The sequence below is a fragment of the Geotrypetes seraphini genome, chromosome 8 (genome assembly GCF_902459505.1).
Source record: "Geotrypetes seraphini chromosome 8, aGeoSer1.1, whole genome shotgun sequence".
Taxonomy (NCBI): domain Eukaryota; kingdom Metazoa; phylum Chordata; class Amphibia; order Gymnophiona; family Dermophiidae; genus Geotrypetes; species Geotrypetes seraphini.
Window position 1 is genome coordinate 21,593,290 of NC_047091.1, and position 15,316 is coordinate 21,608,605.

General features: G+C 40.8%; 1 protein-coding gene across 1 annotated transcript in view; it reads right to left on the bottom strand.

The window, feature by feature from the left end:
- Positions 1–8,294: 8,294 nt before the first annotated feature.
- The window catches only part of CLSPN (claspin), a 191,399-nt gene continuing 184,377 nt past the window's right edge, over positions 8,295–15,316 (bottom strand). The window contains exons 25-26 of the mRNA XM_033955851.1: positions 11,098–11,259; positions 8,295–10,059 (exon numbers count right to left, since the gene is read on the bottom strand). Coding sequence (XP_033811742.1) covers positions 9,943–10,059; positions 11,098–11,259 — 279 coding nt within the window. The 3' untranslated portion in view covers positions 8,295–9,942. The remainder of the gene's footprint in view (positions 10,060–11,097; positions 11,260–15,316) is intronic.

Genomic DNA, 15,316 nt, shown 5'->3' on the forward strand with positions numbered 1-15,316 from the left:
ACCGAAGAGTAACACCTTGTACTGGTAATGAGAATGATTGATGAGAAATCAGAGGTACTGTCTGGACGTCAGATGGACAGGGATACGTGTGTGTAGGCTTCTTTGAGATCTAGGGAGCATAGCCAGTCGCCCTGAGTGAGAAGAGGGTAAAATGTGGCCAGAGAGAGCATTTTGAACTTCTCCTTGATCAAACATTTGTTGAGATCTCTGAGATCTAATATGGGTCTGAGGTCTCCGGTCTTTTTGGGGATTAGAAAGTACCGGGAGTAAAATCTCTGTCCTCTCTGATCTAGAGGAACTTCTTTGATGGTGAAGGATTGAACTTCCTGACCTAGAAGGAGGGACTGAGACCTGTTAGAAGCAGACTCTTTTGAAGGACTTGGTGGTGGAAGAGCCTGAAAGTTGAGGGAATATCCGTGACGGATGATGGAGAGAACCCACTGATCTGCAGTGATTACTTCCCAACGTCTCAGAAAAAATTGGAGACATCCCCCGATGGGTTGAAGTAGAGGAAATGAAAAGGGAAGACTGGCTATGTCCTGGAGGAGGAAGTCAAAAGGGCTGAGTGGGCTTAGGCTGAGCAATAGGTTTCACTGGTTGTTGCTGCTGTTGACGAGCCTGCTGGTGCTGTTGCTGTCGTTGCCTCCGAGGCTGGGGAGGATGAGGATGAAGAGGCCGAGCTGAGAAACGGCGCTGGTAAGACGTCTGCTGTCTAAAAGGACGAGCAGGTGGGGGTTTCTTTTTGGTTTTCAATAAGGTATCCCACCTAGTCTCATGAGCAGAAAGTTTCTGGGTGGTGGTATCCAGAGATTCTCCAAACAGCTCGTCACCCAGGCAGGGAGCGTTGGCGAGGCAGTCCTGGTGGTTTACATCAAGCTCTGAGACGCGGAGCCAAGCCAAACGTCTCATAGCAACAGCCATTGCTGTAGCCCTGGATGTGAGCTCAAAAGTGTCGTAGATGGAACGGACCATAAACTTTCTGAGCTGGAAAAGACTGGAAGTACATTGTTGGAAGGCAGGTATCTTGCGTTCTGGAAGGTACTTTTGAAAAGTGGCAAGCTGCTGAATGAGATGTTTCAGGTAGAAAGAAAAATGGAATGCATAGTTACCTGAACGATTGGCCAACATAGTGTTCTGGTATAACCGCTTGCCAAACTTATCCATGGCCTTACCCTCTCTGCCAGGAGGGACAGAAGCATACACACTAGAGCCCGCAGTTTTCTTCAGGGTCGACTCTACAAGCAAAGACTCGTGTGGGAGCTGAGGCTTGTCAAACCCTGGAATGGGGATAACCTTATACAGAGAATCCAGTTTTCTAGGGGCTCCTAGAATGGTTAAAGGAGTCTCAAGATTTTTATAAAAGGTTTCCCTCAAGATGTCATGTAAGGGTAATTTGAGGAATTCCTTTGGAGGTTGATCAAAGTCCAAAGCATCAAGGAATGCTTTGGACTTTTTGGAATCAGACTCCAATGGAATAGAAAGGGTGTCTGACATTTCTTTAAGAAATTTAGTGAAGGAAGTCTGCTCTGGCTTACTATCAAGCTCCTGAACAGATGGATCAGCCTCATCAGATGAAAGCTCGTCATCGGTACCAAGAGGTTCATCAGAATCATCCCATATGTCAGGGTCACGAACTGAAGGGAGTCATCCCTGGGAGACAGGAGTAGATACATCACCATGTCGGGTTTTGCGTACCGATTTGCCTGAGCGCATCGATACCGTACCTGGGGAAGTATGGAAAGCGGAGGGTTGGGTCAGAGAGCGGTACCGGCTCAGAGACCGAGTGAACCTCCCGACGTAAGGTTTTCAGTTCCGCCGATAGAATAGGTATGGATACCGAAGAGGCAGAATGCCGACAAAATAGGCTGGTCGACAACCGGTATCGGAGGCTCAGAGGGTACCGACACTGGAAGGTTCGGTGTCAAAAGAGCCGTGAGGAGTTGTTGCAACTGCTCAAGTTGGACCTGGAGAATGGACGCTATGTGGTCATCCAATGATGGTCCCGATGGCACCGGTACCACTTTTCTCTTCTTCGGTACCTGTGGTGCAGCTCTACGCTCAGGAGAAGTAGATGCCGATGACGAGGCAGTGACTTCAATAGGAGCAGAGCGTTTATGGGGCCGGCGCACAGTCTGCAGGACTTGGCTCACTGCTTGGTCGACCGGCGGACCCAGGACCGTAGGGGATGGCTTCTTAGCCGGCTTACCTGAGGGGTGCGACGCCGAAGGCACGTCTTGCGGTGTTGAAAGGGCCGGCGCCGATTTCGATGACGCAGCCGATGTCGGGGTCGATGTCAGTGGACCTTCCATAGCGGTACCGAAAATAAGTTGTTGTTGAATTTGGCGATTCTTTAAAGTTCGCTTTTGAAGAGAAGCGCAACGGGTGCAAGTCGAAGCCCTATGATCCGGATCCAAGCACTGAAGACACCAATTGTGCGGGTCGGACAAGGAAATAGGGCATGCACACCGCTGACACTTCTTAAAGCCCAGTGAAGGGGGCATGAAGGGAAAAACGGCAGTCGCAATATCGAAGGTCGAGGCTTCGATGTTGCCAACAGGCCCCGCCGGGGCTGACCGAAATTGAAAGAAAAAAATAGATTTTTTTTTTTTTAGGTTTTTTGAAAAACAATAAAAGGGAGAAAAAACGTGAAACAATTTCACAAAAAAATACGTGAGCGAGAAGGCGGAGAAAAACTTTTCAACAGCCGTTGAAAAGAACGCATCTTCTTAGCTCCGCGGAAACTAAGAAACTGGGGACCGCGCGCCTCCGTCGGGTGGGAAAGCACTCGCGCATGCGCGGTGCGGCCTAACTAGAACTTTCTAAGTTCTTAGAGTGCAATCACTCTAAAATTGTCCGTACCGGGGCTCCGTCGGTGCCGTCACCCATCAGTTAAGAATATGCTGCCTGCTTGTCCTGGGATAAATGATGTTACAGTAGTCCAGGGTGGATAGAATCAATGACTGTACCAGTAATCTGAAAGATATAGGGTCAAAATATTTTTTATGGTTTTCAGTTTCCAAAGGGTGGAGAAGCATTTTTTTGTCACCGAATTTGTGTGATCGGTCAGGGTCAATTGGGTATCTAGGGTGACTCCTAGTATTCTTATAGTTTTTAGTATTGGGTGGTCGTGACCGTTTAAATGTATTGTTGTAATAGTAACTTTTTCCTTTGGGCTTGCCAGGAAAATTTTTGTCTTTTCTGAGTTTAGTTTCAGTTTAAAATTTGTAGTCCATTGTTCAATTTCAGTCATGATGTAGGAGATGTATTTAGAGGTGGCATTGGTCACATTTGTTATTGGAATTAATATAGAGATGTCATCTGCGTATATGTAATATATTAGGTTTAACTTTTGTAGTAGGTGATCAAGGGAGGAGATGTTTATGTTGAACAAGATGGGAGATATGGGGGAACCTTGAGGAACTCCCGAGGGGCTTTTCCATGATTCAGAGTAATTCCCGTCATTGACCACTTGATAAGATCGTTTAGTTAAGAAGCCTTGGAACCAGGTCCACACTCTTCCCAATAGTCCCATTGCGTCTAGGCACATTAGCATTGTTTCATGGTCCACTAGGTCAAAAGCACTACTAAAGTCTAATTGTAAGATCAGGGCGCTTGTGCCTTAGCTGAAGAGATCATATAGGTGATTAAGGAGAGAGCCTAGGACTGTCTCGGTGCTGAATCCTTTTCTAAAGCCTGATTGGTGATCATTTAGGTGGTTTACTAGTTCCAGGTTGATCAACCCTTCCAGCATTTTGGTGAAGAAGTGGGTGCTCGCAATGGGTCTATAGTTGGACGTCAATGTGAGTGAGGTCTTCTGGTCTTTGAGGATGGGTGTGATTAGAATGTGTCCCATGTTTTCCTGGTAAATTCCACTTTTAAGAGTGGATGTTGCCCAGTTAAATAGGTCCCTTTTAAATTCAGGTACTGCAACTTGCATGATCTGAGATGGGCATTTGTCTAGTAGACAGTTTGATTTGGCGTATTTATTGAAGTGTGAGGAAGTTGTTCCAAGCAGGAGGCTCGAAATTATTCCAGATCATAGCGGTATTGGACTCTCTTTCCTGTGGGTTGAAGTGGAATTCAAAGTTGGGTGAAGAAGGTATTGAGGCTCTTAGATCTATGATTTTTTTGCTGAAGTGGTTGGCGAGGGTGTTGACCGCTGGTATCAGTTCGTTATGATTTTTTAGGATCTGTGTAGTGTCTGTTAGTTTGTTCACTAGTTTGAACAGTTGTTTGTATTGACTGCTCCTATTTTCTGTGCATAGCAATTGTAACGCTTTTCTTTTATCAAGTTTTTGTAGTTTTTCATTTTTTTTTCCAATTGATTTTGTCTTCCTCATTGTCAGTTTTTAGCCATAATCTTTCTAGTTTTCGGAGTTCTTTTTTGAGGGCTAGTAATTCAGCTTCATACCATTCTTTTGATGCCCTTGTGTTCTTTTTGTATGTTTGAACAGGAGCTATTTGGTTTAATATATCTTTGGTGAGTTTTTCCCATCTGGTAGGGAAATCTTGTTCTTCCTCAGGTTTGAGGTGTGATTCATAATGGGTCCAGAATTCTGTTGGATTGATGATGCTTCTGCGGGTGACAATTTTTTTCTGTCTGGCTTTGTTTATGTAATTTGCAACTAGGTATTTCTTTTGCCAGCGTAGTTCAAAATTGTAAATATAATGATCTGACCAAATGCATTTTCCCCAATTTCCTATGTGGTATTGAATTTTTGGTTTAGGGAGGTCTTTGTGGGAAAAAGTACTATGTCCAGTTGGTGTCCTTTTTTGTGTGTTTCCTCTTTATCTGGTATTCCGAAGCCCAGGGTAGTTAGGAATGTGTTGATTTCAATCACTTCCGGTTTGTCCACTTGTTCTAGGTGTACATTTATGTCTCCCAGTAGAATGTTATATGATCCTTTTATGGTGTTGACCGAGAGGAATTCAACGAATTCTTCTTTTGCACTTGTCCATTTTTTTGGGAGGGATGTAGAATAGTGTGGTAACTAGTGATTCTTCCAATTCGGTGTTGGTGATCTTACAGGTAAGGGTTTCCAGTTCTTCTGTGGTTTTAAAATCAATTCTAGTAAATTCGAAGTAGTGTTTGAGGATTATTGCTAGACCTCCTCCTCTTTTCCAACTTCTAGTTAGTGGGACGATTTTAAAGCCCTGCGGTAATATTTCCTTCATTATGACATCTGTGTCAGATACCATCCATGTTTCAGTTAGGAATAAGAGGTCTGGGTTCTTATGTTCAATCCAATCATGTATGATTTGTGTCTTATTTCTCACTGAACGGGCATTCAGGTAGTAACCCTTGAAGTTCCTGTATTGTGTGAGAATGGGGGTTTCGGTGTACTTCAATTTTTTTTAAGTTACTTCTAATTTTGGTCTTGTTTGGAGGGTTTATGAGTGGGGTTAGTTATGGGGATTTGTAATGGTCCAAGTTCTGAGCAGTTATATAGGGATTGGGGTGAGGTAGTTTATTTAATTTGAGTGGCCTATGCCAAGAGATAAGGACTGGTATTGGTTCTAGGGGTATTTCATCATTAGCCCGGCTTCTATAGCAGGTTAGGTAAATTATGCACAATATAATCTGTGTATTATTTGCCACCCTCATTTTGGCTTTGGTTATAATAGCTCTGGTTGGATTTTACACTATTAAGGCCTTTAGGTATCGAAGGTTCTCAATCTAAGTGGTACTCTGTGCCAATTGGGATTTAGTGAGGTTTGATTAGTGGTCTATTATCAAGTTATGATTTTGAATTCTAGTCTAAATATTAGCAAGTAATATATTTTTTTATCTAGTGGGATTTTTCGTGCTTAATTCAGATTAACTATGTAAGATATAATTAGGAATAGCATGATTTGCAGCACATAGTAAGTATAGCACACTTTGTGGTGCGTATGGGTTTAACACATACAAGTATGGTACAGTTTGCAATACATGTAGGTCTAGCACAGGTTATGGTACAATTTGCAGCGCATATAAGTGAAGTCACAATTTTCTACACCAGAAGATATGGTTTCATTTGGGGTACAGTACACATATAAAGTTCACATTATCATGCAATGTCATGCAAGCTGATTGTGGTTCATAGTTAATTATACTTATCGTATGGAATCGGACTCTGGTTCGCCAAGCAGTGAAGTACACTGTTGTTCATTTTCTTTTGCTCAGGTGGTTCCTGTGGCTTAAGCCTTGGTAAGTATGGCTCCTCTGGACAGTGTCATCTTTTGTGAACCGTATAGAATTTAGCGGTATAAAAGTGAGAACATAAGAATTACTGCTGCTGGGTCAGACCAGTGGTCCATCTGCCCAGCAGTCCGCTCACACGGTGGCCCTCAGGTCAAAGACCAGTGCTCTAAATGAGTCCAGCCTCACCTGTGTACATTATGTTTATGGATGGGCCAGCCCTTATTTCTGGAATTAGTACTAGGGCTTGTAGAGTGGCTTAAGTGAGCAGGGTTTCCAATGCTGAGCATAGGCTCCCCACTACCATCCAATGTCTGCCCTTTCTCTCGCCATCCACCCCTCTTCAATCAGCATCTGCCCCTTCTTTCCCTCCAATATCCTTCCCCCTTATGTCTCTCCCCTTTCTCTATACATCAGTTCTATCAGCACAACCCTTCCATACCACCCTGCCCCCTTTCTTGCCCTCTACCACTCTTCCATTCCAGCAATCTTGCTCCTTTCTCTCCCTTCATTCAGCAAGGTCCCACGATGACTGTAGCTGCAGGCTGCAAGTCCACCCCACTCCAACGTACTTGCTCTGGAGTGGACTCAGCAGCCGCATGCTGGAAGGTCCCGCGATGACTCGTCTGCTGGCTCTGCTCCGTAAGTTACATCGAAGGGGGTGGACCCAGCAGACGCAGGGAGTTGTGGCAAAGTCCCGCAATGACTGCATCTGCCGGGTCCGACGTAACTTACTTCTTCCGGAGCAGAGCAGGCAGATGAGTCATCACGGGACCTTCCTGTACCTTAGCGCAGCTGCCGACTCTGCTGCAGAAAAAGTAAGTCAGAGGTAACCTGACCATTTATTTTTTTCATCAAAAGGGGACATCTATTAATTGACTGTGTATCCTTTCTTTCTGCACTCAGGCCCAACAATTGTCTCTTTCTATTCCCTCCCTCCTTCCCATGTCCTTAGTGCCCCCAGTGCCTCCTTCCTGTGTCCATGGTGCCCCCAGTGTCTCCTTCCCGTGTCCTTGTGCACCCCAGTGCCTCCTTCCTGTGTCCTTAGTGCCCCAGTGCCCCGTCCTGTGTCCTTAGTGACCCCAATGCCTCCTTCCTGTGTGCATAGTGCCCCCAGTGCCTCCTTCCTGTGTCCAGTGCCCACAGTGCCTCCTTCCTGTGTCCATAGTGCCCACAGTGCCTCCTTCCCATGTCCTTAGTGCCCCCAGTGCATCCTTCCTGTGTCCATAGTGCCCCCAGTGCCCCGCCCTGTGTCCTTAGTGCCCCCAGTGCCTCCTTCCTGTGCCCATAGTGCCCCCTCTTGTGTCTTTAGTGCCCCCAGTGCCTCCTTCCTGTGTCCATGGTGCCCCCTTCCTATGTCTACATTCCCTTGCTGTCTATGGAAAACTCCTGTTATAGGTAAGGAACTTCATTTTCCGTGGATATGTCCTCTGGGTGCGCAAGCCCTTGAGTTGGTTGGAGGTTGCTGGTGGGATTTGGCCAGTTTCTGTGTGGTTTTTATATATATATTTTTTACATACAGGTTGGGTGGGAAATGTGTTATTTTGCTCAGCAGTAAAGGACACTGCACTCTGCCCCCCCCCCCCCCCCATGATCTCTCTATATTTTATACTCCTGGAGCTAATCAAGGAAATAAGTCTTTTTTCCTTGCCCCTAAACCCTATTCTGTGGTAGGAGGCAGCTCTGTGGGTGCTGAGGAAACTATTTCACTGAATCCAGGGAGCAGCAATTTGTACTGTGTTTGGTATCCACCCCCTTTTAGTTTAAAAATGTTGACACATATGTTGTGTGTGCACATTATCCTCTAAAAGCTCCTCTGTTTAAAGTAGGAGAGCAGCATCTCCCTGACATGAAAGAAGGTGGATGTCACGGATATCAATACTGGATTATTGTAATTCAACACCATTCTAAAATCTTCCTCTAGGATCATGCTTATTAGCTTATTTAAGTACACATAAGCTGTCACTAGTTAAAGCATGCAACTGAAGTTTCACTGATGCACAGTTTTATCACTGGTCCACTTAAGGTAATCAGTCTGTGCCCAAGTAATTATTCACTCACAGAAGTAACAAATAACTTAAGATCACTGACAAAATAAACAGCAGTCTAGAGCTTTCATGATGTAGGCATATACTTGGATTTTAATTTTTATTAGAATTATTGCCTTTTCTGAATCTGAGCGCAGCATAAATTCTTTTCAGGTACAAAGGAATTTCCCTGGCCAAAAGGGCATATAGTTAAGTGCCTTTCTTTGTTTGTTCCCCTTAAGGGCCTACTAGGTCCCTTGATCCACAGTGTGGGAGTCAATATGCACAGATCATCATACTGACCCCTATCTGCTTGTCTGATTTTACACAGGGCCTCTTCCAACCTCCGCAGCAGCCTGGTCTAGGTACTCTTGGAAAGCCATTCCATCTCCTAGCCAATTACTTCCAGGTGCAGATCCCAAAAATTAATGTCTATCACTATGATGTGGATATCAAACCAGAAAAGCGGCCCAGACAAGTAAACAGGCAGGCCTGGGTTTAGGTGCAGTGCTTTCTGTAAAAATATCAGGCCTAACTGAGATTCACACACATTCCCCTTTTTCCCTCATCCCCCCTCCCCCATTCCCTTTGATTACATGCTGTCTATTTGTGTGAATGATACTATCCTAGTAAGCAATCGTAGTTTTTTTCTTCATATGTTTTTAGTGTATACCAGTTAAAAGTGGTATTGTAAATTGGAAATAAGTCTGCTTATTGAGTCGATCTTAATTTTGATATTTAACTAGAGAAATATCAACAAGGACTGTCCTATGGATTTGTTAGTGACCGAAATGCAGGGCAGCAAACTATCAATTCTGGGCTTTCTGATTTCTACTGCCCAAGATCTTTAGCTACTGGGAATGTGCTGGTATAGAACAGATAGGCCTTTCCTGTGTCATGATGTTAAAGGAGCTTTAGTCTCAAAGATGGCATAAGTTTATACCTACTGCTTCTTGTAAGCTCTATAGGGGCTTTAGGTGTGAAGCCCTAGCAAAAGATGACTCTTGAAGGACAAAAGTTCACAAAAACAAAATGCACATTCCTACTAACAATCTAATATTGATCCCTGAAAAACAAATAAGTAGTTTGACAGGCAAACTCCAAGCTGACCTAGGTAAATTATTGAGACATTATCAACAAGTTCATTAATTAAGAAAATTACTGCCTCCCAACTAAATAAATCAAGGACCAGGTCTATCATATTTAGCATACACACACAATGACATTCAATATATTGCAACACTTAAAAGGCTTTTCCTACTTTAAAAATAAAAAATGAAGCAAGACTGGACTACAAACAATAACCATGGTATGGAAGCAGTGGTGATGTTAAGACATATTGAAGCCCAAAGCAAAAAGTAGGCAGGGCATCCCCAAAGCCTTCTTCAGCTTCAAGCAGGCTTGGATATTTGCACTCTCTCCCACTGTACAGGACATTAAAACAACCACCTCTTGATCTATGTCCTCTGAGCAAGATACATTTTTAATGTCAGAAATCCTGGAGGTACTATGGTCTGGCTAACACTTAATATAAATATTTCCCAAACTGACACCTAGAGGAAGGAATGGAGACCTGGTCTCACTTTAAGATGGCTTTCTGGTCCACTGGTTGCATCACTGCTACAAACCAGTAGGAAGCCAGCACCCAGGTCACTAGATACAAAGGTTGCAAGCAGAGCAGTAAAAAAATACAGAATGAGCTTTTAAATATGAAAATAGAAAATTTTAAAATATCTAGCTCTCCAAAAAAGGAAAGACACTCCGGCTCATGGTCTTCTTGGCTGTGGGCTGTTCTTGCCGTGGTCGCTTAGGTGATGGAGTTCCAGAAGCTGACAATTTACTTTTGTTCACCTGAATAAGAATCAAGCGGGGAAAGAAACAGATTAACTTATCCAGATGTAGAACAGCTAAAATTTCCTCACGAGAAAGAGAAATCCACTACATTGGATTCGTGCACAATACTGCTCACTCCGATATGGAATCTGGTATCCGAGCTACAATTCTTTGCTTGTTACAACTACTAACTTGTTTACCAGCTCATTTTCCCTTTAACAGTTTCAATCTGATTTGAACTGGTGACCTGTGTGCTGCGAGATGCCGGCAAGTAAGAGAGGCACTGGCTGACTGCCTACAGTCCTGTCGGCAGTCAGCCAGTGCTGACGCCTCTCCTCCTCTCACACCCCCTTACTGGCATAGTAATAGCAAGCTCAGGGCCCCATGCATGTGTGGACATTGACGTGATGACATAGCGCATGCATGTGATGTCATCGCGTTGACATCTGCACCCTCTAAACATGGCCCCGAGTTTAGTGTGCCACGGCTTCAAAAGGTTTGCGGGACAGTGTTAGATAGTCCTTCATTCCGACAAATCCATAGGATATTTTTAGTAGAAGGACCCTAAGTTATAGAATTCTCTTCCACATGAATTCAGATTGATTACAATACACATGACTTTTTTTTTAAGAGTTTTAAAAACATATTTGTTTCAACAGACCTTTGATGATTGCACATGATTAATAATATCAATCTCTGTACTAGCTTCTAGTACATGTATTGGCAAGCTTTTAATTATATATTTATGTTTATGCCTTTAGAGTTTTAGATTATGCGGTTTATAAATTTGTAAATAAATAAAAATGCACTCAGGTTCTGTTACTTATCACTTAAGAGCTACAACTGAAACTCTCCACACTTTTTCTGCTGCCAAATAAATTACACTATATTTGACCACAGAAAATTTCACCATAGGGTACAGTAAGGGATTATAATTTAGTTTTCCAGCATTAAAGACAGATAATTTTTCTTCTTGTTCTACTGAAGTTACTCATTTTCAAAACTACCCTTCCTCTCCAGGTCCCAGTGGAACTCAACCGAAAATAGAGGGCATACTTTTGGCTTCAGCGTCTCCCTTGCTCCTTCCTTCTTTCCTGGAGAAAGTGTTTGGAAGACAAAGTTCCTCGAGTTGCGAGGTGCATTGGGATTCAGCTCAGACATAGCTGCCAGCTTCTGAAGCACTTCCTTTGGTTTATTCAGCAGTGACCCATTCTTTAACTGAGGAAAAACCACATAAGATTCATGCTTGAGCAGATAAGGAGCATCAGCTACAACCGAGAACAAACTTGACAGCATAAACCAAGGCAACAATGGGTTTCTATATTATCAATTAATGGTTTAGGTACTTTGTTCATCATTCCTTCTGTAAAAAATTGTTTATACATAAGACACTTTCACAAGCTGCTACCTGGGAAAAAGATTTGGATAATTTAATATTAAAATTGAAAACCAAGCTTTTTGGAGAAATTTTTAAAAACCGACTTTGTATTTTGCTGTGTTTGTACAGTTCTCTTTTATCTTGTAAACTGCATAGTACTGTAGTATATAAATACTTTTTATGTTACTTTCCCTCTCCTTTACAAAGCTGCACTAGTGTTTTTAGCACTGGCTACGGCGGTAACAGCTTGGAAGCTCAAAGGAATACTATGAGCATCAGAGCTGTTACTGCTGGTGCTAAAAACGTTAGCGCTTTGTAAAGGAGGGGGTTTACTAATACAAGGTAAATATCAAGTGGAATGAACTGAGAAATTAGGTCTTACCTATTACTAGATTACTTCTACTTCAGGAAGCAGGTAAAAGCCTGGCTCTTCACCCAAGCCTTTACTACATAAGGTGATTGACTACAAATTCATTCTTGTACCAGGACTAGCTCACCACACATACTAACTAAATCAGTTCCTTAGACCTTGTTTAACTGTAGAAACAACTTGCCTTGAGTTTAGCTTCCCATCTCTTTATCCCAGAGTACTCTGTACCACCCATCTTGACTCCATTTGATAAGTAGCATTGCAAAAAAGCATCAGCGTCATATCTATGTTATTTGATTGTTCTGATTTGTGCTTAGTAGATGCTTCATTAAGTATTGTGTCTCTCTTTTAGTATGTACTGTAGCTCTCTTACTTGAATTTCAGTACTGGTAATATTTTTGACACTCTTTCATGGTAGTCTTATTAAGTTCAATTTACTGATTTTTAACTCTACCTCATTCATTGTATTATGTTTACATTTTTTTTAAACTATTGTTATGTTGTTAATAAAATTGTAAGTTTTGTGCCTTGGGTGAATCTCTTCATAAAGGTAGGTAATAAATCTCGAATGAATGAATGAAAGAAAGAATTTTATTTCCTTTAGTCCTAGCAGATCAGTCCAGAACCTATGGATTTGTGTCCATTAACTAGTACATGGCGACAGGGACTAAAGACTTGTGAGCCCTGTCCCATAAAGGCACCATGCAGCTTCAGGTCTTCAGAATTTGAAATGTCAAAGAAATGAAACAAAGAGTATGATTCTTTACCAACTAGACTGAAAAATATTGTACATAAAGACCGGAAAATCTGTGTGAAAATGATCTCTAATAAAAAGAAAATTTGAAACAAGAGAAGAAATGTTTTCTTCAACAAATAAGAACTAAGAAAACCAAACAGATCAGCACAGGTCCAGCTCTGGAATGGTCTGGTAGGACTAAAGGAAAGAAAATAAACAGGTAAGACCTATAGTAGTTTGTCTTTCCTTATTAACATGAAAAGATTCTATTTTAGGGAGAAAGGGAACTAAGAGAAACTCCTGCTTCAGTAAAACAAAAAAGTATCTCAAAGATAATGCTTGTAACTCAAATTCTCTGTGCTGATGTAATAACTAGGAGGAACATTGTCTTAACATGATATCTTTCAACGTTAGAGGCTCAAAAAGATGACTTCCCAACATTTTTTTTGTTTTAAGTTTTTTATTGATTTTTACATATAACAAGTGTCATAAATTGTCATTCAATTGTTTTAACAATACACTTGAAATATCTATAATGTATTTTATATAAAACATATCTTATATTATCTTTATTGTACTTTTATATATCAATAAATTGTAATGATTTTATCAATTATTATTTAATTATGAATCCTTTTCCCTTCTTTCATTTTGTTATTGTCATATAAGAATAATATCTATTATGATAGATCATTTATAATTTACGACAAAGAGAATAAAAACATTACCCCCTCCCACCCTCCCTCTTTTAACCATTATCTTAATATGGGAAAAATGAAGATCAATCGTTACAATATTCTGTTAATGGTCCCCATATCCTCTTGAACTTATCTATATATCCTTTTTGTGTTGCAAATGTACGCTCCATCTTATATATATGGCAAACTGAGTTCCACCAAAATTTATAGTTTAATCTGTCACAATTTTTCCAGTTATGTGTAATTTGTTGAACTGCTACTCCAGTCAATATAAATAAAAGTTTATTGTTATTTGAAGAAATTTGACTCCGAGCTCTCATTGCAGTACCAAACAAAATCGTATCATATGTCAAGGCTACCGGATTTTCTAGCGTCCTATTAATTTGAGGCCAGATTGATTTCCAAAATATTAATATGAATGGACAATAAAATAAAAGATGATCTAATGTCCCTGCTTCTAGATGACAATGCCAGCATCTATTAGACTTAGAGCTATCAATTCTATGTAAACGTGTAGGGGTCCATAAAGCTCTATGTAAAATAAAAAACCAAGTTTGTCTCATAGAAGCTGACAATGTACATCTTAACCTCCAAGACCAAAGTCGTGGCCATTGAGATGCATTAATCTGATGCTTAATCTCAATGCTCCAAATATCTCTAAGACCATTTTTTTTCTTTTTATGTACGAATCCAGATATCAATTTATACCACATTGCGGCCTGGTGACCCATGGAATCTATCTGAAAACATAAGAATTCCATACTATGATAGTTATTAAGGTTTTTCCATTCAGGGAACCCTACCTGAATGGCCTGCTTCAATTGCATCCATCTAAAATATTGTGATTTATTTAAACCAAATTTATTTTGCAATTGTGAAACTCAAGCAGTTTACCTTTATTCATTACATCCTCTAAAATCCGAATTCCAGCTATCATCCAATGTTTCCAGATAATTTTAAAACCGCCAACTTTGATCTTTGGATTTAGCAATATTGTTTGAGTCGTTGATTTAGTTATTGGAATAGGAGTTAGGTTACTTATATATCTTATAGTTTTCCAAGTATCAACAAATATTTTGTGTTCCTTATATAACCTTGGCATTTGAATACTGATAACATAACTCAGACGTAAAGGAAACATTAGTCTCCATTCTAACCAGAACCAATCTGGTATATTTTCAATGGGCTCTGGGAAGATCCAATACATACCTTGACGCATAATATAGGCTTGATGGTACCTATAAAAATTTGGAAAATTTACCCCTCCCTCCTCAATTGGTCTTTGTAATGATATTAGAGCAATTCTGGGGTTTTTTCCAAGCCAAATAAATTTTGTTAAAATCTTATCCAATTTTTTATAAAAAGACCCCTGAAAAAAAATTATCATACCCATTTGGTAACAAACTACTGGTAAGATCATCATTTTTACAGTTTGCACTCTCCCCCACCAAGATATGCACAAAGGGTTCCATTGCTCACACATTTCTGACACTTTTTGTAATACATTTTTTTCATTAATTTTCATAGTCTCATCCACAGTTTTAGTAATCCAAATTCCTAAATATTTTAAACCCTCCTCTTTCCAGATAAAAGAAAATGAGTCAAATAGACTTTTTGTACAATGTACATTGAGTGGAAGTACTTCTGATTTATTCCAGTTTATTTTATATCCTGAAAATTTTCCAAATTTTTCGATCAATTCAAGCAAGTGTGGAATGGTTGTTTCCGGATTTCTCAAATAAAGTAAAATATCATCTGCATATGCTGATAATTTATACTCTCTATCCGAGTGCGGAATACCCTGTATCTCCTTTACCTGTTCTATAGCTAATAACAAGGGTTCCAACACGATATCAAAAAGCAAAGGAGATAGTGGACATCCTTGTCTAACCCCCCTCTGTAGAATGAACCGTTCTGAAAAATTATTATTAATATACAATGCTTTTATTATTTGTATAAATCCAGATCCTATACCAAACCATTCCATTGCCTGATACATGAAGGTCCATTCCACTCTATCAAAAGCTTTCTCAGCATCTAATGAAATAGAAAATGCTGGGTCATTAATAGATTTTGTCAAATATAACATATGG